A 24,694-nucleotide genomic window follows, 5' to 3' on the forward strand; every position below is an offset into this window, starting at 1 on the left:
ATTACTGAAGCTGCAATAAACTTCACAATCTGATGATCTGTTTCTATGATGACAAGCAGTCCAGTGCGCCTGTTACACCAGTGAACATGCCCGAACACAGAGCTATGGGGTTTTGAGTCTTGAAAGTGAAGACTTTTAAATCAGTCTCTCTCCCCTTACCCACTCACTGTGGCGTTAAACACAGCATGCGTCTGTCTTTTCACAAATCACACCCTGTGAATAACTGTATTTCCCAGAACACTGTAGGCTACACTGTGCTATTTTTGGCTTATCATATGTAAGACAAATATGGTAGTTGTTCTTACATACTAATAGTAAGGTTGGTGATACATTTGTTGCCAGATCTCCTGCTTTGCTGCTGTTTCTACCACTGCTGCAATATGTTTTGAACAGAAATAATGAATTAAGAATAGTTTTTTGATATTCATTGACCTTTATCTTTTAAATTGTCAATTTAAAAAGAATTGTACAGGACAAAAGAGGAAAACTGAAAAAAACACTGTAGTGTGTATGCAAGGTAAACAAAGGTGTTTGGCTATGTAATATGGTTACCTTTTACCTGCCTGTAAATACTGTATATTGTCCTTTTTCGGTGTGTAATTGTTATAATTTTGATCATATTATCTTTCAGATATGATTCAGACACAGTATTAAAGGTTCAGTGTGTAATACTTAGGAGGATTTATTGACAGAAATACAATATAATATACATAACTATGTTTTCAGTGGTGTATAAACACGTTATGTTTTATTACCTTAGAATGAGACATTTCTATCTATATACACCTCTTCCATGGACATCGTCATGTTGTGCCGCCATGTTTCTACAGTAGCCCAACGAACTAAGGGCACTACAGAGCCCATATTGTCACTGCGTTGAATATGCACGAAGAAGAAGAAGTAACATTAGCACTTGTAGTAGTAGTAGTAGTAGTCAACTGGTTTATTAGAAGTAAGAGGAGAAATTTGGACAAAAGGAGGAGCACGAATTATTTAGCAGAAGAACCAACACAGCATGACGGCCACAATAGCTTCTCCTGCGCACCTGGAAAGGGAGGGGTGAGAGGTGCGTTCATGTGGGGTTGGAACAATTTGAATCTTTTTTTTCATCCGTAAATGTTTATTGCAAAAACAGAAATAAAGTGTACATGGGACCTAAAAAAGTATACAAAACATTGATTTGTGCAAGATTACAAATTGCAAATACATATTTTGCAAACATGTAATTGTGATATGGTTATAACGGTTAGTTTGCTGTCCATGTAGAGTGAACTAGATGTCTGCGTGTTGCTTATATGCTCTGTTAATGCTAATCCAACACATCTTTGTAGTAGTGTTCATGTTGATTTTATATTCTGATTTAAGAGCACATAAACACACACTGAAGTCGAAAGTAAGACTTCACAACTCCGGAAATGGGACCATCCGAGGAGCATATGAATGCACTGTGAGCCACTAGTTGCAATTCGCAACCCTCACTGCTAGATGCCGCTAAAACTTACGCACTGAACCTTTACATAACACACAAAATGAGTGCTTGTTATGCTTGTTTTTGCTACTGTAAACTTTATTAGGCTACTTAATTTTGTGGTTGCTTTATTAGATTTTGATTTTAAGAGATGTATCCTCATAAAGAGTTGCATACTGTAACTAAATAAACTTTACTTTTCTTTGTGAGTACTGCAGTACTGAGCCTCCTATGTACAATGAATGTTTGCCTATGGATTGTTCACTGTAGGCTGTAGAAAATGAATTTGCAACAAAAAGGAAGACAAACACAAAGAGACAAATGCATCACTTTTTAACCACTTGTTCGGAGAAACAAAACAACAAACAAGAAAGCCTCAGCTTTTCTCTATGGAGGGATTGTTGGGTCAGAATTAAAACTAAAAGTCTAAATAAAAAATGCATTTGGTATTTAGGATTGGGCATTTGAGCTATAAGGTACAGTACATCTAAAAGGAAAGCCTACTATTAAATGTGGAGATGGTGTCTGCCTCCTGAACCTAAACTAGAACCTGATTGGTGGTGGTGGCGTAGCATAGATAAGATGCTTGCCTTTGGTGTGGGAGACCTGGGTTCAATTCCCACTGTGAGACAGCCACCATTGTGTCCCTGAGCAAGACACTTAACCCCTAGTTGCTCCAGAGGCGTGCGACCTCTGACATGTATAGCAATTGTAAGTTGCATTGGATAAAAGCGTCAGCTAAATGATTGATTTTAATACAAGGTAACAAACTCCACTTTATAAATGTTTAGATTACCCAACTCACAAAATACTGTATATTTCCATTTACTGGTGGAAACAGTTTTAACTTTAACTTAGTCACGAAATAATTCTGTTAAAAATGTGTAAGTAAATCTTTAAGATTGGGCATGATATACAATGCAGTTGTAAAACCTGTAAAAGGTCAAGGTTGCGTTAAAAAAAAAATTTAATATGAAATTTACATTCTAAGCACAAAGATGTGTGTAACCACATGTCTAAATAGGAGTGCTATTTGAATAAAAATGTGTCTTAGGGTGTTGATTCTACACTGGCAGGCAAAAGCAATTGCGTTGCATATGTTTGAAGGGTAGGTGTGAGTGTAAGGGTAGATAATGGTAAAAAGCAAATGCACTCATGTCATAGCAGTTATTGAGAACTGGACCATGTAAATGCAATACTGAGAATATCACACTGGCAATCACAGTAAGCACTGGTTTCTCATACAAACACTAGATGGGGCCCTTGAAACATCCAGAGAAGAGCTCTGTTGGTGTCTAAAAGTACATAAGTGCTTTCATAAAATTTTGTAGTACACATGTACAAAACACACGCCAGTAATTCAGCTCCGCACCTAATTTTTTATTTATTAATAAAATACAAAATGACAAAAAGTTTCCATAGGAAAGCATTATGAAATTGCAATCCCAACTTTCAAATCCATTTCAAATGTATTGTTAAACACTGCTTCTTATGATCATGAACAGACTTCTTGTCTTCAACAAGGTACAAAAAAAAATAATAAGGAGGAGAAGAGGAGAGGAGACGTCTGCTTCTTGAGTCCCTGTGTTTTAAATGTTAATCTTAAAGATTTGTTTTTGGTGGTACCTGTAGTGTCTGCTGACGAGGACAAATACTGTATATGAAGATCACATTGGTTGCCATGGGTAGCTGATATTTAAATTTAGTTATGTATTTAGATTGCTGTCTGACAGCCAGAGACACATTATATGGGATTTAGACATGCAGAATGTGATGCATGCACTTCCTGGGCTCTGGCCAAAACCAGCAGAAACCTTTACAGAACACAAACACTCTGAAACACTACATTATGAACCCCCACAGAAACTATGGTATTTCTTGATATGCCAGCATCTTGAGGATTAACACTTAATGTGTTCTGTACAGAAGTGGAGATCATGGAAAATATAAATATAAAACATAGCAGCCATTTGAGGAATTAAATCACCCCTCCAACCACCTCTTTGCGAGTTTCTAGCTAGGGATGTGACTTTAGCTGTTTACAAGGCTTTGTAGGGTCCAGTAGTTTAGTAAAATAACAGCCCCACCCGCTTTACATTTCACAGGTCAGTCAGCACTGCCGGATGCCTAAGCCGGAAGCAATCTGCTACCATACTTTTTTTAATATTAAATGAACAACGTGAGTAAACCCTCACCTCTTGGACTAATGCTACAGTTTCTAGTCCTATGGTGATGGGAATCTTCTGTGAAGTGGTCTTTTTGATGTATTTTGCAAAGGTATCTCTCTGTACACTATTCCAGTTCAGCAAATAGACTCTTTAAGAACTACAGTTATTCCCCCAAATTAGCGCAGGAAGGCTGCAGCAACCTAATTAAGTACAGAGTTGCCCTGGAACACTCTGCCTGGAACACACAGAGACACTTGGAGTGTGATTCAGCCTCATTTCATTGAAGGTTGATCCCCAGCTTTCATACAGAACACAGAAATGTGTGCGACATGTCCCTCTCATTCTCCTGTCAAGTAACTGGCCTTGAAATGTCACGTACATTTGTGAAGACGACAAAAAAAAAAAACAAAAAAAAAAAAACAAAGAAAACACAAGAGAACCTTCTGTAATAATTAACAAAGGATGCTAGATCTGAAGAGAAGTGTTGTGTTGTACAGTATGCGTTTAAACCACGTGGGCCTGGCAGGGTTTTGTGGGCATCTCCAAGCTGCTCTCTCTGCCGCAGCAGGCTGGCACTTCAAACAGGCAAGACTCCTCCGCAGGAGCTGGCATGCCCTGGGAACAGATCTGCTGCACTTGATGCCTGTAGAAAACAGATCGAAGTTAAGATTGTCTAGAACGCAAGAAAAACTTAAACCTGCAAATGTTCCCTCATGAACAGACTCCAATAAGAGATCCATCATTAACTACCACTTTCAGCTTCTGTGACGTCTACTCACCAGGCACGGCGGGACATGACATAGTGAATGTCAGGTCTTTGGAAGCCGTTGAAGGTGGAGGAGGCAGCCACGGTGTAAGCACCCATGTTCTCAAAGACCAGCCAGTCACCCACTTGCAGGTCAGGCAGGTTACACTGCTCAACAATGCGATCAAGGCCATCACACGTTGGGCCCCAGATACTGCAGGGGTACCTGACCTCATCTGGCTTTGGCTTCTATTAGCATTGAGAGGGGTGAGGAAACAAGAGGTTAACCACTACCAGACTTTACCTTTCACTGACCCGTATTGATAAAGGAGAAACTTGGCCCCCCACTTTCAATTTCCTAGAATTTCTCTTACCTTATGTAGTGTTGGCAAACAGTGAGCATGGTCATAGAGTATACAGTTGAAGGAGCCGTACACTCCATCATTGACATAGTACATCAGAGTCCTATCATTGGTCACATCGTCTTCTTCTGTGAAGGAAGCATAATCATTTTAAAAACTAAGTAATGTTACAAATCTGCGTTTAGAACAACAAACATTTCTTTCCTAAATCAAGGCTGTTACCGTCAGAGCCTGGCTCGTCGTCCATGATGACCTTTTTGGCAATGATGTTGACAACCAGTGTGTAAGCAGATGCCACATAAAAGCGCCCTGGCTCAGAAATAATCTTAATACCAGCGTCAGCAGGAAAATACTTGTCCAGGGCAGGGTTGATTACTGCTGTGATCTACAAGTTAAAAACAGGAAGTCATCACAGGCACAGACACTACTGATGCTGCAGCTAAACGTATAAAAGGCTGTACTGTCATCTTTTTATCCAACAAAAAGAACAAAATAATGTTTAGCCTATGAAACACCACGATTTATAAAAACTAAATAAAAAAAATAATAAAAAAGCAAAATACCTCTTCAAATTTGAGTTCTGCATCGTCTGAACCAGGGAAACCACCTCCAATGTCCAACAGGTCCATGTTGAAGCCCAGCTCATCCTAAGTCACAAAAATCCAGATTCTATGTTTATTTTGCTGGGTGAAAACCCACATTAAATTACAGCTGCAAATGCATTTCTGTCACAACCCACCCCAATATCGAAGACACAGCGGGCATCAGCGATAGCCTGGGTGTAGGTCTCGGGATCAGTGCAGCCACTGCCAACATGGAAGCTGACACCGATCACATCCAGCCCCAGTTTTTTAGCCTGCTCCAGAAGACCTCGACAAGCTTTGAGTGGGGCCCCAAACTTCACACTTAGGCGACACACTGCCTTTGAGTCATCTGTGGCAATACGCAACACCAGCCTGGGCACAATGCAGAGACAGTTAGTGAAGAGGAGAAAAATGTAGACAAACAGATGAATAAAAATACACCACAAAAGCCTTCATATTATGGATGGTAAATGTCTCACTTGGCATTGTCATGACAGCGGGCTACTTTCATGAGTTCCACCTCGCTATCAAAGGTCATCATCTGGACCCCATGGGCAGATGCATACTTGATCTGAGAAACTTGCTTGCAGGGGTTGGCATAGATGATTCTGCTTGGATCCACTCCCAGAGACTGAACCAGCTGAATCTCCGTCTAGTAGGGGACAATGCCAACAGTCAGCAAAAAAAGTGCTAATTTAAAAACACGAGCTGCCAATGCAATTTCAGCTAATCATCAAGAGAGCTTTGAATTGTTATTCTGAGAAGATCTAGCGCTATGAACATTTTCCAACACGCACCTTGCTTGCACAGTCAAAGCCAGTTCCCAGGGATGCCAGTGTCATAACTACAGCCCGGCTGTCGTTGCATTTGACGGCATAGAAAGGAGTGACGCGAGGCAGAGCCCTCACCCAGCGCAGTTGTTTCTTTAGCACATCTCCCAAGTCACAGACATAAAAAGCATCCCTGTCATCCTGTAATGCAGTGGATGGAAAAGAGGGACATGAGTTTTAAAAAAGCAGGTCTGTAACAAAGACATCTTCCAACATACAATATTGCAGATCCACGGCAAACAATAAACACTGTGTGTAATATTAAATCTGACAATCATTTGCACACCCAAGGTCTTACGAGTTAAGTAAACGACGTACAATTCAGATACCAGAAATCTTACCAAAAGTGTAGGATAAACAATGTCAGCACAGGACGCTTACCGTCATGGATGAGTCATTGATCTTCTGCTCAACAATATCCCTGGCAGAGAAACCCTCCTCCAGGAAAGAGAATTCAAACTCAGTAGGAGTGGCAGTGTTCATGGTCACAAGAAGCCCTTTTGATTGGTCAATAGAAAACTGGAAAAAGGAGGGGAGGACATATTGAGACTACATTCAGCTTTGAGAACACAGTGTCTTTTGTGTCCTTGATTACTAAAGTCCATTTTATTCCCCTCTCATGGGAAAGTCTCAAACAAGTGTGAGTAATTTTAAAGCATACTACTTGACTGAGTGATCATTTTTAATAGCATTATCTATGTAAGACAATGCAGCCAGTGACACACTTACTTGAATATGATAGATGGAATTTTGTGTTGCAGTTTCTTAGGTGCAGAGAAGCCAAGGCGGCTCACCAGTGAAGTTAAATCCCTTCAAATAAGACTCAAGGCCGGGGCCTGCAGAGTAGCCAGTGTGCGTTTTCCTCAAGGGATGATTCTGTAACCAAGAGCAGTTAAGGTTTTTTGTTTGTTAGTTTTCCTTATCCAAATGGAGAGTCTAAGGATAGAGGGTGTTTGCTGCCATTGCTGGCAGATTGTAAAGCACCTTGACGCAAATTTATGATTGTGCTACATAAGTAAAATTGAACTTATGTACAATATGTTAACAAAACAAATCATCAAGGGGAAAAGCTGGGTCAGGAAAGAAGAAGCATAACTATGGACTCAACTTTAGTGGGTTTAAAGCCTATTAGGAGTAGACTTAAAATAAAACATTAATATATTGCATTTATGAACTATGAACAGGATTTTATATTTATACATTAATCACACATTTACGATTTATTCAGTTAAAAACATTATAATTAACTTAAAATTGCAATACACGCACAGTGCACCGTCTTTTCTAGCGATCCATTTTATAACTATGGCATGACAACTTGACACCATCTGTACAGAAAAAAAAAAGTCAATGAAAGGACTCATGTCCAAGCTCCGCCCAGTGAAGCTGTAACCCAATTACAAAGAAGACCCGCCTTTAATTTAATGGAACGGCATGAAAATGAACCAATCCGAGACCAACAAATGACGCAGACGTTAATATGCCGGTTCCGTTTAGAGCTCTTCGTGCCATGAGGCGGTATAACAGAGTATATGGTATAACGTAGCATTAGAAGTGACTTTATATGCTAGTTTACACTGCCAATTCAAAAACCTGTTAACCGTAACGTCAACACACTGAAGTCTATAGCCCCGAACAGTTACCATGATAGGGAAACGTCCGGTTAGCAAGCAAGGTTAACACATACAATAAAGTAGTAGCTAACGTTAGCTACCCAGCCGTCTGTCACAGCGGCCACGTAACTTAACGTTGGTATTATTAAGCAACACTCCAGAGAGATTGAATTTTGAATTAATTTCACATTACGGTAAAATAGCAAGAATACAGTAACGTTACGTTAAGTCCCCTTTTCATTGTATGTCGTTTTAAGCCGCCGAATCAGCGTGCTAACGTTTGTTAAAAGATGTGACGTTTTTAGTAATACATCGAAAAGTCGTTTCTTACCTTAAAAAGCATTTACAAAGAGTTTGTCCATTGGACTCAACTGCTTGGATAAACAAATAAAGCAGTTCCCCTTCACAATGAAGCCTGCTGCGGGAGGTGCTGTCTCTAACCAGGACTGAAACGAGAATGGAAGCCGATAAAGGATCACGACAGTATTTATAGAGAGCTCGTTCCTACGGCAACGCAGCTAGCTGAAACCGGCCTCCCATCCACGTATGAACCGGTTTAGCCTTGTTACCTCATCCACATGGTGGAAGCGACACACAGACACAGGGGCCGCTAGACAATTACCATATACAAGAGTACGGAAAGGTACAACCAGTTCAAACCAGCCTCATATTTACGTAAAAAAAAACTTGAGGCGTGTCACCACATTGAGGTAAAGTCAAGGCAGATAGGGGCAATCAGTTGGTTAGTTTAGTTGTCTAGTTAATGTTAGCTCTCGCATCCTGTTTTAGCCCCGGTTTGTGCTTCTCATAAAACTGTTGCCTTTATTGTCTTTTGCCAGCGTCCTTACCTCACGGAAACAATACATGTAGATTTGAACCGTTGATGTGAATTTGAACTTGTTTTTTTTTTTGAAGTCCAAGCTTTCAATAAATGCTTAAAAAGCTTGTATCTTTGACTGTAAGGATATGTTTGATGCAGCTGTCTACTTTCCTAACCAGATTCCTAACATGAAATGTACTTGTCCACGGGCATGCTAGCCAGGACTGTCTGGTCAGGCAATTGCCAGTCCAACACTTAGGGATTTAGAGAAACATATACAAATCTTTAAGAGTTGAATATAAAATTGATTACATGTTTCAGTCAGTTTTCAACCAAAACACAGTCTCTGGGCTCAGGTTTGCTAATGTGAGGATAGTAAATAGTAAATTAAATATCTTTTGGGTTTGAACTGTTGTTTAGATAAACAAGCATTTAGGAAATTATAATGCACATTTTCATTTTATAGAAAAAATTATCAATAAAGAAAGTAATTCATTTCCTATGGCCAGCTGTAACGCACTGCATTTGTGTTAATCTCAGAAATGCCTACTCACGTTGGCAGACAGCAACAGTCTGCTGGCCCTGACTGACAGCATGCTGGATGGCAGCCTGCTCTTGACCTTCCTAATGAGATTAAAGGAGATCACAAGATGACTAGGAGATGGCATGGTGTCAACACAGTCACATGTCACAACAGCTCTGTAAAGTTCTATGAAGATATACAATGAATGTGTTTTACTTGAGGAAGTGGTGTGTTTTTTTATCATATCTATATCCTTGTCAAGGTTTGTAAAACAAATGTTTGACATGAATAAAAAAATACATATGCCACTGTAAGATACTGAAAATGGTGTGCAGGATTTTTAAAGTCTTATAGTACTTCTACATTTAAGAAGAAAAATGCCTTTTCACCCAGACCCTTCAAATTCCTGTCCCCCAGACATTCTCGCTTCCCCCAGACATTCTCCCCTTTACTGCACAGTCCAATCAGTCCAAAGGTTGCTTTCATAGACATTTGGTTTGCAAGAAGACATTACCAAATGGAGGAAAATAAAGAATTTGGTTAGTGTAATCATGCATGTGGAAATATACAGGACACTAACAGTAAACTTAAGAGTTTCAAGAAGACCACATATCTGTGGCCTTAACTTAATATCTTTTCCTGGTCTTGAGGCCACACTCAAGATGGCATTCTACTCTTTGCACAACATGGTTTCCATTCAAAGTTTCTGCAGGGTTGGTGAATGAAGTCAATTTTTCCAAGCAGTTTAATTATCAAAAAGTAAAAAGCACAGCCTTTTCTGAAATGGTCAAAAAGTTCAAATGAGGGCGGCATACTTCATTTTCATACATTGCCGTTTTCGCAATGGTTCTGCCCTAAATCTTATCTTGTTCTAGCAGGCCTCGCCTCCTATGCAGAGCCATGCCTGTCAGGCAGGAAGTGGGCTCACACCTGGGGGCTAATTCATTTTCAACAGATGTTTATTAGCTTGCTCAAAGTCACAAGATCACAGTATTCTTCAAATGTGTTACATAGCAAACCCGGGTTAGATTGTTCGTCTTGACTCTAGCCATTTCCTTTTGTTTCTGTTTTTGTCTCTCTTCGACCACGTCTGTGTTCCTACCCTCTCCTTCACCCCTCTCCTGTAATGTCTGTCTCTCGCTCTGTGTGGAGTTTCTGTTATCACTACTGTGGACCATTGTGGCCTAACCCCCACATGTACAAGGCCTCACAAAATACAAGGATGATGATTGTTATTGGCCAACCCACAAGATATAGTGCAGCGTACGGACCTTGGTGACTGTGTGTCATGTGTATCACTGCATCTGGCTTTGCATTCCTCTTCACTTCTTTGTTAGCTCATACTTGCGAAATGAAATCATGATGAAACAGTTTTACAGTTTCATCATCTTATGTTCCTGTACCATCCAGCTCAGTATGCTTTACGCGTCTTTTGGGAATAGGCAACTTTGCCTGACATTTCTCAAGAGACTGTACATTACCTCAGTTGAACCAAAATGAAGAAATCTGATGCTTGAAGCAAATAACACCACTCAAGATCTTCTACACGGTGTTTCCCCACACCAAAGATTATCTTGTGATATCAGAGATACAAATATATAATCCCTTTTTTTATAAATAGTTACAGTAGTTATCTGCGTCAGTGTCTGGTCTGTATGTCTGTTTATAAAAAAGCTAGCAGATCTGATATGTTGTTTACCTAAACTGAAACGACTTACGTGGTCTTACACTGATGATGTCAGATAACTGTAATCTATCAGAGGTTTGAAAAAGAGATGTACAAGCTTAATAAAGTTAAAGGAATTCAGGTGATTAAATGTATGTCATATTTTAGTAGGCTATGCACTATTTATTGAGCTATGTGACCAGTGTTCCAAAGGCATCTATTGATTATCATGTGACAGAATATACTGCCCATAAAAGGTACACAGCACTGACTGTTTGTGGTTCCATATAGCTGCATAAACTTGTTGCCAGCAACAGCAACATTTAACATTCATTTAAACTGACTCATTAATTAAAATAACTACGTAGCTGTGGGGTCAGAGGTCAAAGATTGGATGTGTTTAGACAACATAAGGGGTTAACAGACAAAATCCATGAAGGCTTGACCTCAATATACCCGAGCATGTATGACTGGCCCAGACAGCTACTTAGAAGACCGGAAATCTTAGTCTTTCTCTGCATGGCTATAGGCCAATCTGAGCAGATGGTACCTGTGGTGTTTCTTTACTCTTTTGAATCTGGTCCATTTGTCATTTCAGATTAGACAGAGTGACTTTGATGGGGTGAGACCCCAACAGCATGTTGACACATTAGCTTATCAACTTAAAGCTCTGATGACAGACGCCACCTAGATAGCTGGGTAGAGTTAAAACCATTGCACTACACAGGCACCGTAGAGTGACTAGTCAGCCACCGAAAGGAAGTGCATTGACACAAACCTGAAGTCGGCTTTGTTACGTCAATGCAGCTTAACATAAAGGGAAAGGAAGATGCAACATGTCAAACAAGAATGAGACTTCTTTTTGTGACAAAAACAGTACAAGGCCGGCGTGGAGATAAATTTCAAGGTCTGTATTGTCATAAAATACACAGACAATGGGTGGCTTGTAATTTAGGTCATGCTGTAGTGTTTAGGATGTTACTGCAATGCCTTAAAATTGAAGGTTTGCTCTTGTGGGTCTCAACAACACTTCATTCACAAGGCTAATGTCAGGTAGTGCACAGTAGCTGAAGTAGAAAAGGGCCATGATGTTAGCGAAATGACTTAGCAACTTTAGTTACACAGCAATACCCATCTTAAGTTTGCTAACATTAGTCGAGTGCTGCACAAACCCTAAGTGTACTGAATTGTGCATGGTTGTGTTTTATTACTTATTAATTAAATTCTTAATTTGTAAGAGGGATAATATGTTTACCTACTAATTCTTTCAGAAGTTATTGTCCTGGTGCCTGGTGGTGATTTGAGCCAATGTAAACCAGAGAGGCCAAACCCGGGCCAGTTCAATTAACTGAAACTTTAGGTCCTCCTTTCAGCGGTTGCAACAGTGGCGGTTCAGATGCCGAGTCAGGCAGGTCATCTAAAGAAATAAAGTGGGTAATTTTTACCAACAAAGTTAACAACGTTAAATTTGTTGTGTCAGTACTGGTCTATTGTGGTATAATACAATAAACCACATGACATTCACTGAGTAAACGATTCATGTCGACATCAAAAAGAAAGCAAAAATTTTTCTTAGCATGGAAAACACGTTTGATTTTAGAATATATTATTTTCTAAAAGGTTTATGTTACATCAAAAGTATCAACTACTTGTATACACACACACACACACACACACACACATCTATATATATAATACGAACTTCTGCATTCTTGCTAGGTTAAATACACACAGCCCACCACAGTGGAACATTTAACCATTGAGAAATAAACCAGTGGCAAAGAGGCAGACAGACACAGGCAGAGGGTGTATTTGATCTCAAAGTCCATTCTCTTTTCTTTGATGGAGTTAAATTATACATGTTCCACCGCACTTGCTGCTGTGATGATCGTTTTGTTTTTTGTCGCTGCTAGCTAGCTAGCCTTACAAAAACACTGGGGCTGATTGGCAACATTGTAAAGAAGTTATCTCTCCTAGCTGTTTCATGTAAATAGTGTTGTTAACTTTCCATTGTTAGTTATAATGCCACAGTATAACTGACTTCACACTTGATTTTAAAGCTTGACTTTTGGTCCAGATTTGTCCGTTCAGCTTCACAGGGACATGACAGTGATAGTTAAGCGGGGGGTGGGGGGGCTTAGAGACTTATTAAATGCATGGTTATAAGATTTTAAGCATACAACAGAGGATGAAACCCACTGACTTTGGTGATCCCCTGACCTTCCCTTTATTATCGCCATGAAGTTGACTTTATTTGGTGAAATTTCTTGACTGGATGGATGTCTGCTGTTAAAAAGTCCCTTTTTCATTTGTGAGCATGTCAGCATGCTGACTTTAGAAGCACCACTGTGCCTATGTAGTGCCTCACACGGCATAGCTGTAGACTCTTAGGCTTGTTAAACAACAAAACAAAACATGGACCCATAAAGTGTCCCTCCATCATGTTACACTGTATTTGGGACTTAATGCCAGTGAGTTGAAATCTTTTGGATGCAAGAGATGAATATCAAACTTTATACTTTGCATGATCTGAATTGATTTTGGGACACCTGCATACACTTGCATTTTAAAGAGGAATGAACTAGGCTGGTTTTAATATCATCAGACAAATATGTGAGCTACTTATTTAAAAAATGTCATGGCAATGATGTTGAGATATCATGCAGCACCAGTGTGTCTTGTATCACTGTGTCTTGAATCTGAAGGTCAGAATGACTCCAAGTTTCCAACCATCTTAGAATCTACAAAGTCAAAGACCAGAGTTGATAGAATATTAACTTTAAAACATATTTTCACTGTCCACACAGGGTTAGTACACAGATAAAGGAAGAAAAAGAGGAAGCACTCGCAGAAAACCCATGCAGGCACAATGAAAACTTGCAAACCCCAAACAGAGGCAGCAGGTTTGAACCAACAACCTTCTTGCTAATCATTGCACCACCCTGCCCCTGAAAACAGAGGCTCTCAAAGTTTTCAGAGTAAGAGTGGTAACATCAAAAGGAATAGCTCAATGGTAAAACCTTATCAATTTGATTCAATTTGAATAATGTAATTTGCATATCTAATTGTTTAAATACTAGATTGAATAAAAAGACTATTAAATTAAGCTTTCGAAAGGTTGTTGTAATGAATTTAGCCTTTGACCATGCAGCTGCCCCACTTGCCCACTTGCCCACTAGCTCTGTCCCTGGGGTGATGAGAGGAGAGCTGTTTAATCAAGCTCTCTGCTGACTCATCACTTCTTCTTCTTTCAAGGTTGAGTTGCCCAGAGTTGGTTAGTAGGCAAAAAATATTTGATTTTCACTGGAACATCTTTTGTGCTTTCCTGGGTTGGCCTGAAGCTCGGTGAACAGGCTGCGTCAGCACATTTCACTCCTTTGATCCTTTTTGGGGTGGGGGGGGTACAGACTGAAGAAAATTACTGCAATTAAGTAGGCAATTCACTCCCTGCACTCCAAAAAAATCATGCATCTAATGTAATCCACTTATTTTCCATTAACCAAATATCTATTTTAACTTAACATTGTATATAATTTTTAAATTAAAGCAGAATAACAATTTTACACACATTATAAACTATACAGTGTAAAATTGTGCAAAAGATTTACTAAACCCATGAAATAAAATGACTAACAAAACACAAGTTATGTTGCTTCACTATTAAACAGTTGCTTTACCAGCCAGAGAAAATATTAAGCAATTAAACACTCTGTAGGACAGCTTCACCTTAGTTGAGGTCACTGGAGCATGCTAGCTGAGCCTAGCACATGAGTTACTCCTGTCCTTGTTTTTTCTTAAAAACTGTGCTGATGTTGAAAGGCATAAATTTTTTCGACTGTTAATATGCAGATGCATTACCATATTTTCTTAAAGCTGCCATGCTAGCCGCTCAATGACACTGTATAGGCACAGCTGTGCTTCGAGCCAAATGCTATCGTCAGCAGTATTGTCATTGTGAGAATGCTAATGTTTAGCAAGTTTAGTAAATTCACCATCTTAGTTAAGCCTGTAAGCATGTTAACATAACACAAGTACAGCTGCAGGTATATTGTCATAAGCCAAAGTAGGCCTGCTGGATCAAAACTATTTCTTTAAGTACGCTTTCAGAAAGAAAGTGCTGGTTACTATTTTGCGTAATTTTCTATTATTCTTTAACTATTTTGAGTAATAGACACACAAAACTTACCTTCTGAGAAAAAAAGGAATGCTACCATTGTGGTTCCACAAACCTGAACATGAAAGGACCCAGTTTCCCTTTGTTTTAATTAAACATGAAACACATCATTACACATCACAAATGTGAATTAAAGAGTATATAGTGAACACATAACTAATTCATATTTTTTCTATTTCAATTATATTTTGTATTTTTCTATTTTATTTAATGTGTATTTTCATATTTGTTGTGTTGTCTCTGGAGCTACTGTAGCAAGTGAACAATCCCAACCTTTACAGAACATTAGGGACGTTCCTAAAACATCCTCTTTTGATAATGGAAGTGCCACAGTTCAACATTCCTCATATGAGTTCCATAATGGCTATTTGATGGTCACAAAGCAACGTTACAAAGAGGACATAATCAGAACGTTCTCATATGGGTCTAAGCTGGTCATCTTAGAATGTTCCTTATATGGCTTTAGGGGCAAGTTCAACAATGGTTATTTTATGAGCACATATAAAACCTGACAAAGAGGATGTAATCAGAACGTTCTCATATGGATCTAAGTTAGTCATATCATTACGTTCTTTATATGACTCCATATTGGTTATTTTATGGTCACATAGCAACGTTACAAAGAGGTCATAATAAGAACATTCCCATGTGGTGTTTTGTTGGACATATGAGAATGTTTTGTTACGAACTTATGAACAACGTTCTCATATCTTATTTGCTCATAAGGAACTTATACCTTTATAGAAATACAACACGATAGAAATCTTTAGAAATCTTGAACCATGAAGAATACTGTGGGTCTATGTAATAGTTTGGCTTACAAGTTAGTGTATCAAATGGCATTGCCTTGCCTCTGTGGAAATTCAAGTTTCCTTATTCTTTGTGGCATCTTTGGTTGACCCACTTCCTGTGGCCTGATTGCCAGTTGTCATGGTGAAGCCAAAGCAAAGTGAAAAGAAAAGGGGGCAATTTGCCTGGAACCCAGATTAAAGAACTATCCCAGATGACATGTTGCTAAATGATGTTTGTATGTTCCTAAAGTGGGACATTGTCGCTGGTGTCCCAACACAAAGGAATGAACTAAGCTGATGATTTGTCGTCTGGACTAAGTCCCCTCTCTACTGATGGTAATCTCTCAACAAATACCCGGTTTAACAGCTGTTCATCCTTCAAAGCCTTTGTACCTGTGGATTTCTGTTTTAAAGTATGTTAAACCCTAACCTTGATCGATCTAGCTGCATACAAAGTGACAGGGCAATATGACCCTGAAAAAAATTAAAGGGGGGCTGTGTCTCCGGAGGTACAGTGGGTCGTCCAATGATCACAGGGTTGGCGATTAGCTCCCCAGCTCCTCCAGTGTCCTTGGGCAAGACACTGAACCCCAAATGGCTTAAGTTGGTCAGGCCAGCAACTAGCACAGTAGCTCACCATGTGTGTAAAGCCATTTGGATCCCACTCACATTTGTAAGCCAGCAGCGTTTTAGCCTAGCTTAGCATAAAGACTGAAACAGAGAAGCATCTTGCCTGGCTCGGTCCAAAAATTAATTTGTCTGCAAGCACCTCTATACCTCAGTATTTGTTTAATCTTTACAAAATCCAAAGTGTAAAAATGATGCGGAGACTCCAGGAACTTAAATGTCCTGGCCAAGAAATAGTCTGGCACATAAGCCCCTCGTAAAACGGTGCATTTTCCTTTTTACACTCAGGTTTTTGTAGGCAGATGGGTCATGGTGAAAAAGCACGGTGACATCAAATGAGTTCAAATGAGCCTGGGGGCCAGGGTTGGCATGCTGAACACTTAAACGCACCTCCCTCCCATTTGAAATGGGCCAATGCTGGAGCAGAAGGGGTTCACACCATCAGCCCACTGGGGGATGGGAAGCACATCCAGGGAGTTCCTCTATTTCCAAGAACTGCAGTTGCCGGCAGGGGAAAGAAAAAAATATCCTTTCCTCAACCACATTTTTCTCTGCCCCTCCTCTTCTGACGTACATAGGTTGTAAACTGCTGCAAAGAAAGCACGCTCTAGTTTGATTAGTATTAGCACAATTTGAGCCATTTTTTTGCACTCAGTAGAAAATTGTATATTTTGACTTTGAGTAACAAAAACAAGTAGACAAGAAAGTGTTGTACCAAATATAATACATAGTACAAGTGTTGTTAATCCAGAGTTGGCTTAACAATATACAGTTATAACAAAGCATTGAAAATACACTTTAGTCTTTTTTTTCCCCACACACGCAAACTATTTCTCCCCTTCATTAACTGAAATAGTAGGCTCCACTGAGAAGCATAGTTAATCTTTTTTAAAATGCTCTCAATTTGCAGAGAACAGCTAAACACATGGCCCAGGCCACCCAGGAGCAAGGGGCAGGGCTCGACTGTTCGTCAGTGTCAGTCTACGCCACTTGTGCAGAATGTCTCCAGTATGTCTAGAGCTGAAGATCTTCAACCCTCGAAGATAAGACAAAGGCTGTGGGTGAGGCCTAAGCTGCCCTCCTCAGTACCGGCCTCTCCCTCCTCTTCTTCCCCTGCCGCCGCCCCAGCCTCTCCCACGGCCGCTGCTCAGGTGTCCGGCCGAGCGTCTCACTTTCTTTCTCTCCTCGTGGTGTTCCAACTCGGCCTGCTGCTGCTTCTTCTGCTGCTCTGACTGCAAGCGGAGGACAGAACAACGCTAATGTTAAAGAATGTTCTGCTGTGTGTTTCCACCACCTGTACATTCATACCTACAAAAAGCAAGGAGTATTAAACATTGCTCACTTTCAGGTAGGGGCAGGGGATGAGACAAAAAAAGTTTGCATAACATAATCAGAAGAGTCAGGTTTTCTACCAAGTAGGTTTACGCATATATGGAATTTGCTTTGGTATTGTGGTGAGTAAGTGTGCTGGCCAAGAATAAACATAGTAAATAGAAAAAATAAAGATAAATACAAGTACTATAAGCATAACATGAAATAGAAAATTGTATTAAGATATAAAACATTAGAAAAAATATGACGGTTATTTCAATGAAAGGGCTGTACAGTTTGTGCAGGGATTTGCAACATATTTACCAAGTTCACAGTATGAAGTTTAAAAAATATTTGCAATACGCAAAATAGTAATATAGAGGATGTGGATTAATGTAATGCATTGTAAACTTTATTTTAATATAACGTGTAATGGGGGGTTAGGGGCATATGGGACTCTGTGTCAGTGTCAGTAGGGGCCCGGGCCTTGCCGATGAGGGCAAGCAGCAGATGGAAAGAAACTGTTCTTATGGTGTGAGGTTTTGGTCCTGATTGACCGCAACCTCCTGCTGGAGAAGTGTCTGAAACAGTTTGTGTCTGGGATGGGACGGGTCAGCCACAATCTTTCCTGCACGGCTCAGGGTCCTGGAGGCATCCTGGAGGCGAGAGGGTCAGTAATGGATTTGAGGTGTGACAGCACAAGACGCTCGAATCAAGTCAAGTAGACTTCATAACCGCAGAGGTCAGAGCGACAGGTCTGTAACCTCTTTTTTGGGGGGAAGGGGATGATGGTGGAGGATTTGAAGCAGGCCGGCACATGGTATGTCTCCAGTGAGGTGTTAAAGACGTTTGCGAACAATGGTGACAGCTGATCTGCACAGTACAACGTTATGCCTCGTTAGCCCCCCCACCGAGAGTCGTCACTGTGGTAGGGTAGGAGAAGGCCTCTGAGATGGTCGGTTGTAGAGAGGCCCAGGCCCCTGCTGAGGTGGGGGAGGTGAAGCGGGTGGATGGAGTGGGAATGGTCAGGATTGTCCCATAGAACTCATTCAGGCTGCTGGCCACGTGAAAGCACAAACACACCAATGCATTTCGCAGTATTTTTCTATTTTTCTTTATATTGTGGGGTGAACTGGGATCATTGACATATTTATGGTGTGTTTTCATGGCAATTCTTCCCTGCTTTTAAATTATATACTGAACTAAATTATAAACCCAACACTTTTGTTTTTGCCCCCATTCATCATGAGCTCAACTCAAAGATCTAAGACTTTCTACACAAAAGGCCTATTTCTCTAAAATACTGTTCACAAATCTGTCAAAATCTGAGCACTTCTCCTTTGCCGAGATAATCCATCCACCTCACAGGTGTGGCATATCAAGATGCTGATCAGACAGCATGGGGCTTGCACAGGTGTGCGTTTGGCTGGTAAAAGGCCACTCCAAAAGATTTTCTTGAACATTTATGCTCTTTTCTATTTATTCTGTACATTGTAGTAAGAATGAACCCCTGTACTTGTATGATGTTCTTGTTTTTAAGGCAGTTGGTCATAGTTTATTCCTATCTGGGGTTTGTTAACATCACCGATAGCAAATCACCTTTATCTTTATTATTGTTGGCATGGGATGCTGGCTTGTTATCATTTGATACATGAAATGCACGACCAAAATCGCTTTACCTAAATGTAGCTATTCGATAGAGTTACCATGAGTGCGAGACTGTATGAAGTTAAACCATCTTCTTGTACAATACATCTTCAAACCACCTTGTAAGCCGTGTTTTATGTTTGCGCGTCATTGCTTTAAACAATGAAGTAATTGGAGCGAGTTATGGGAGGACAGTTTACCTTTTTGAGGGTGAAGGTCAGCTGTTTGCTGCCCACTGCAGTGTCGGCCATGCTGCTAGTTCCAGAGTGCTCCTCTAGCCTCAGACGGTCCTCCAAAGAAGCCCTGGAAGAACACACACATTCCTCAGACACAATATACCAAATAGTATACATAGTGTGCAGTCAGACAGTAGTGTGTTGTTTTGGCTATGAACTCGAGAGCTGTAGTTTTGTTTACAATTTTAATTAATATTCTTATTTATTGATTATTCTTTGTAAATCTATTAATTATTTAATCTATTTGCGGGGCTATTTTACTCATCATGCACCATGTTTCTACCATAACTGGACAGGCCAGGTCACCCACCTGTCACAAACATCTGCAAACCCTAAAGCAATCTGAATAATAGCCTGGGTTTCAAAGAGTGCCCCACACAATAAGCTAGCACTCCTCTAACAGTTCCATTTAATACATTTCGCAACACATACTTCTGTAGTCTCTGCTTGCGGGCCATGTCGTTAAAACTTCGGAACTCCTCGCCGGCTTTGATCTGATAAAACTGAGGCTGATTTGTCTTCTTGCTCTCAGCGATGTTTGAGGTTTTCTCTACTCCATTCTGTTCCCTCTCCAGCAGGACCGTGTTGCGGTCTGCCATCTTCCTCTCCTGCCGACGGCGGTCTCGGCCCTCCTCCCGCAGCAACCTCCGCTGCTCCCTCACCTCCTCCACCCAGCTCTTGTCGTCGTCCGAGCTCTCCTCCTCGGAGCTGGCTCGCCCCTCGGGCTCCTCCTCGTCTTCAGCCGCCTGGACAGAGATGTTACAAAGCCAAAGTTATTGATGTGACATTCTTTCTTAGCACTGAGGACAGGTCTGACCCCTCATCGTAAACAACGTCTAGAAAACACAGTATGTCCAAACACAGATCGCTCTCAGAGACCTGTGAACAAGAGAAACAGATTACCACGTCTGGAGGGATTACAGAGCACTAATATGGCAGTTAATACAGTATTTCCAATACAACAACTGAATGTGGAAAGCCAGTATTTAGTTACGCTACTCCCTTTTGGCTCAAACCGATGAAAATCCCTCCTACAGTTTGTTTCCCATCTAACGTGGGAGCAGCTTAAAACTTTGCAGTTCAAGTCTGATGTCCTTGACTCACATACAGCACTTGCATTCCTGAGTGCCCTGAGACTGGACAACCTCTGTTTCCATACCAGTGCAGAAACTAGAACTAGCAGCTAAGTTCCATGTTACCTGTTGGGAAGTGGCAGCCTGCTGAGCCAGTAGACGTAGCTTCTTCTTCCTCTTTTGGCTGACCTTGGAGACGATGGGGTTGAGGAGGCGGAACTCCTCGCTCTGCTCATCCACCTGGTAGTCTGGGTTTTCGAACATCACCTTGAAGCGGTCGTCGCCCAGGATGCTGGGGAGGGCCTGCCGTGTTGAAAAGTTAAGATGACATGATTATGGTTGATCAGGGTGTCCGCGGGGTCTTAAAAGGTAATAAATCAATTGTGCAAAAATGAAGGCCATTAAAAAGTCTTAATCGCCATTTAACAAGGTATTAAATTTTGTAGATGTTTTTGTCAATGTGAAAATCCTTTTTGCCCAAATAGTTTGTGTGCTAAAAATGTGGGTTAACGTATTTATTATTGTTATATGACATGTATATGATATACAAGAGCAAGATGCGCCGCCAGCAGCTGAATCGGTAAGACAGAAGACAACAGGGAAAATATAAGCAGTGTTTGGGTTTGGCCAACGTTAGCTGGCTATTTAGCTAAATCGGTGCCTTTTCTTGAAAACCGTTCGACTTTTCATAAAGCCGATGCGCTCATCAGTGTCACTTTTTGGCAGCAAATCAATCATAGCCTGAATGGAGCGGGACATTTAAAAAGAAAAGTCCAAATGCTGAACTCATTGTTCTGCATAAATAGTTACGATTACTGACGAGTTAGTAGCCTACTTAAAATTAAAGAGACTAACTACCATGTAGAGCATTTTTAAATAAAAACAAGCCCAAAAATGAAACAGCTGTAACTGGAATTAATATTATAGTATTAATAGTGATAGGCTGTATACTGTAGGCTACTATTATAAGAAGTATAGTAACATCATATAAATAATATATCAATATCAACAGTTTACTATTATATTAACAATATACGTTTAATATAATATTATAATATAATACTAATACACTCATTTATAGTAGCTCCTTCTCCAGGTTGTGGATGGATTCTCTGCAGTGGACAGATGTAGATTTAGCCAGAGTCAAGATGCCAGTGTGCCAGTATGTGCTTCCTCTAGCCGCCTCCTCCTGAGAGCAACATGTTCACCTTTTTCTATTTTACATATGTTTTACTAAAGTTATTGTTAGAAAAATTTACATACAACCCTTTTAAAGGTGTGTTTCATACTTAACCGGTTACAGATCAAAGTGGCGTGGCAGTCTTAAAATATATGTTTTCTCTTGCCAACAGATGCTTTGGTGGAAAGACTTCCAACTCAGGAACTACAGAGAAGGGTTGATGACAACCTGTTGTGTTACATAACGCCGAAATTCAACAGCGCAGTGACTTGAACAAACAGTGAGTAAACATCTATGGTGCAATATTTAAGCTATAAGCAGAGGAAAGGTCTGCTAGCTGCTAGGCAAATTTTTGCAGTGTAAAATAAGGCTTAAGCTAATAATGTTGACTAGCAGATTATGGCAGTTACATCCCCCGGTCATCTTGACATGACCTATACTAAACATGCCACACCCGCACAGAGAGGGACTTTTAGGGAGGGGCGAGAGCCACCACTGTAAAGGAAAGGTGTGTGCTGGATTTATAACAAAACGACAGCATCTATGAGAAACAGAATATTCCCAGAGAATAAGATGAATTCTGAGACCCGAGAAGTGAAAATGGAGCACGTTGATTTTTGTAATGTCTATGATCTCCTACCTTGCCCTTCTTTTTCCTTGAAGCCAGCTCTGCTTCGTCATCGCCCTCCTCCATCAGCTTGAGAGCCAGATCCTTGTTTACCTTGGGCAGCTTCTGTCTCAGTCCCAACACATTGCACATTAGATCACACAGAAGTCTACTAATTGCAAGAAGACAGATGGCAGAATAAACTTTGTTTTTAGACCTGAACAACAGGTTCCCGGCAGACAACCGTGCAGTTTAAACATTACATTTACAACATGAAATGCTTAGTAACAATTATAAGAAAGTAATGGTATGGGTTGTCAATGCCGAACCACAAAAAGTCAAAAAACAATGATTTTCTCTCTTAATGGAAATTTTAAAAGATTGGATCACTTCTCTATGCTGTAACCACTAGAGGAAAGGACCTCTCACCTTGACCGGCACTCTCTGGGTCCTGGACTCCTCAATCTTCTGGCGGATCTTATCCTTGCGATACTCCTCGTAAGCAAAAGGATTTGCCATGCTTTTGACCTGCGGCCGCACCAGAAAGCAAAACCGTCAAATCCAAACCTACCTCCTTGAGAACAACACTTTTACAGCAGGTTTTGATTGTTAAACTCAGGCTAAAAATGACAACAACTCAGATAGTTATTTAAGATATGTGGGTACAAAATGTATATTGCACTTCGACAACTTACCTTGTGATACAGCCTGATGTCCATGAAAAAGCCGTGCATATAGGCTCTCAGGAGAGATGATCCCACCAGGTGAGACAAACCTGACACACGTAACAAAAACAACAACATCAGGAATTTGCTAAATACATTTCTTTAAAATAAACAGACATTTTGGATGAAAAAATAATAACACCATGGGAATAAATAAATATATATAGATTCTATCCACATTAGCAGTGCGGTTATATAGATGGCAATGTCAGTCTGTTGGTCGGTCCATCACTTTGGTCCAGATTGAAATACATCAACAACTGATATCTGGATTGTGATGATTGTTTTCCCCGCGACCCTGTTCGCAGGATAAGCGGTTGACAATGGATGGATGGATGGTGAGGATGATGTTTTGTAGAGAATCCTACTGACTGATGATCCCCCTGACCATCCCTCTATCACCAAGATGAGGTTCACATTTGTGGTTGAGTGAAATGTGTCCACAACTATAGTATGGTTTGCCATTATGGCTGTAACGGTTCTGAAACCGAGACCAAAACCGCAACACAAAAGCCCATGGTCTCGCGTCGCCGATCCGACAGACAGAACCGTGACACACCTGCTCCCCAGACTGTTCAGCTCTCATTAATGCCAGGACTCCACTGACTCCGGCTACAGCACGTTACAGCTGCGCCAGTTTTGATGCGTCCATAGCCCGGCGCCAAAGTCCACTGGAAGTGTCTCAGCAATGGAGCGTGCAGCCTGCTCCACGCTATTGACTTGTTAATAATTTGTCATTTTTGTGCTTCTACTTACTTTTGATTTTGCTGACAGGTTTAGATTTTGTTGATTTGGTACTATGATTAAGTAGGCTACGTAGTTAAATGATTTTCTTTTGTGTCTGTTTTAACCAATTTTGTGTTTTTTTACGATCGGGACTCTCAACAGGGTATTTGAAAATTGACCGGATTCTCTATGCTGTTCTGTGTCGGACTTCCTGCCTGGTTCGATCTGCTCTGTGCTGCTTGACGGGGCTAGCGGAAAAAGTAGACCTGCTATGTATTCTCAGCGGAGCGGAGAGACGCTTCTGGGACGCGCTGCAGCCGCGTTTGGTGGACTGGATTTTAGCCGTAACGCCAGGAATCTCCAGACTCCGGCTATGGTCTGTTACGGTTGCGCCACGGTTTTGATGCGTCCATAGCCCTGCGCCAAAGTCCATTGGAAGCGTCTCAGAAGTGTTTGGGCAGCGGAGCGTGCAGCCTGCCCCACATTATTTACTTGTTATTAATTTGTCCTTTTTGCGCTTCTACTAAGTTCTTCACAGCTCTATGTGACCCCGTTTTGTTACGTCAACTTCTGACTGCATTTCCCACAAGGAGCATTTCAGAATTAGAGCATTTTGCCTGCCTGATTTTGCTGACATGTTTAGATTTTGTGATTCTACTATGATTAAGTAGGCTACGTAGACACTGTATTTAAAGTTTTGCTAATATTACACCTTCGACCAATTTTATTGTCTTCCAACTGCTATTGGGTCCAGTCATGATTCGACTTTGACTACATTAATTAACCCAAGATGGAAAGCGGGGGGGGGGGGGGGGGGG

At 40.7% G+C, this 24,694-nt stretch overlaps 2 protein-coding genes and 1 long non-coding RNA gene across 4 annotated transcripts in view; 1 reads left to right on the forward strand and 2 right to left on the reverse strand.

The window, feature by feature from the left end:
- Nucleotides 1-2,827: 2,827 nt before the first annotated feature.
- On the reverse strand, nt 2,828-8,262 carry odc1 (ornithine decarboxylase 1). Of its 2 annotated transcripts, none has more exons than XM_046063004.1 (11): nt 8,102-8,262; nt 6,887-7,033; nt 6,539-6,676; nt 6,125-6,298; nt 5,807-5,979; nt 5,483-5,699; nt 5,307-5,390; nt 4,966-5,128; nt 4,756-4,868; nt 4,416-4,630; nt 2,828-4,279 (listed from the first exon to the last, which is right to left on the reverse strand). In XM_046063004.1, the coding sequence occupies exons 3-11, from the start codon at nt 6,638-6,640 to the stop codon at nt 4,141-4,143; spliced, it is 1,380 nt and encodes a 459-aa protein (XP_045918960.1). In that variant the 5' UTR covers nt 6,641-6,676; nt 6,887-7,033; nt 8,102-8,262; the 3' UTR covers nt 2,828-4,140. The 2 variants fall into 2 exon arrangements, with proteins under 2 accessions (XP_045918960.1, XP_045918959.1); XM_046063003.1 differs by having other exon boundaries at nt 4,756-4,871.
- On the forward strand, nt 8,214-9,333 carry LOC123979202. The gene is made up of 2 exons (XR_006827181.1): nt 8,214-8,480; nt 9,131-9,333. It is a non-coding gene; the product is annotated as an uncharacterized LOC123979202 (long non-coding RNA).
- A 7,745-nt stretch (nt 9,334-17,078) lies between these two features.
- The window catches only part of nol10 (nucleolar protein 10), a 21,137-nt gene continuing 13,521 nt past the window's right edge, over nt 17,079-24,694 (reverse strand). Inside the window, exons 15-21 of the mRNA XM_046063064.1 lie at nt 23,121-23,200; nt 22,855-22,953; nt 22,459-22,551; nt 20,765-20,941; nt 19,998-20,311; nt 19,530-19,632; nt 17,079-17,603 (exon numbers count right to left, since the gene is read on the reverse strand). Of these exons, the coding sequence (XP_045919020.1) occupies nt 17,454-17,603; nt 19,530-19,632; nt 19,998-20,311; nt 20,765-20,941; nt 22,459-22,551; nt 22,855-22,953; nt 23,121-23,200 (1,016 nt within the window). The 3' untranslated portion in view covers nt 17,079-17,453. The remainder of the gene's footprint in view (nt 17,604-19,529; nt 19,633-19,997; nt 20,312-20,764; nt 20,942-22,458; nt 22,552-22,854; nt 22,954-23,120; nt 23,201-24,694) is intronic.

Source organism: Micropterus dolomieu, linkage group LG11 (assembly GCF_021292245.1).
Source record: "Micropterus dolomieu isolate WLL.071019.BEF.003 ecotype Adirondacks linkage group LG11, ASM2129224v1, whole genome shotgun sequence".
Taxonomy (NCBI): domain Eukaryota; kingdom Metazoa; phylum Chordata; class Actinopteri; order Centrarchiformes; family Centrarchidae; genus Micropterus; species Micropterus dolomieu.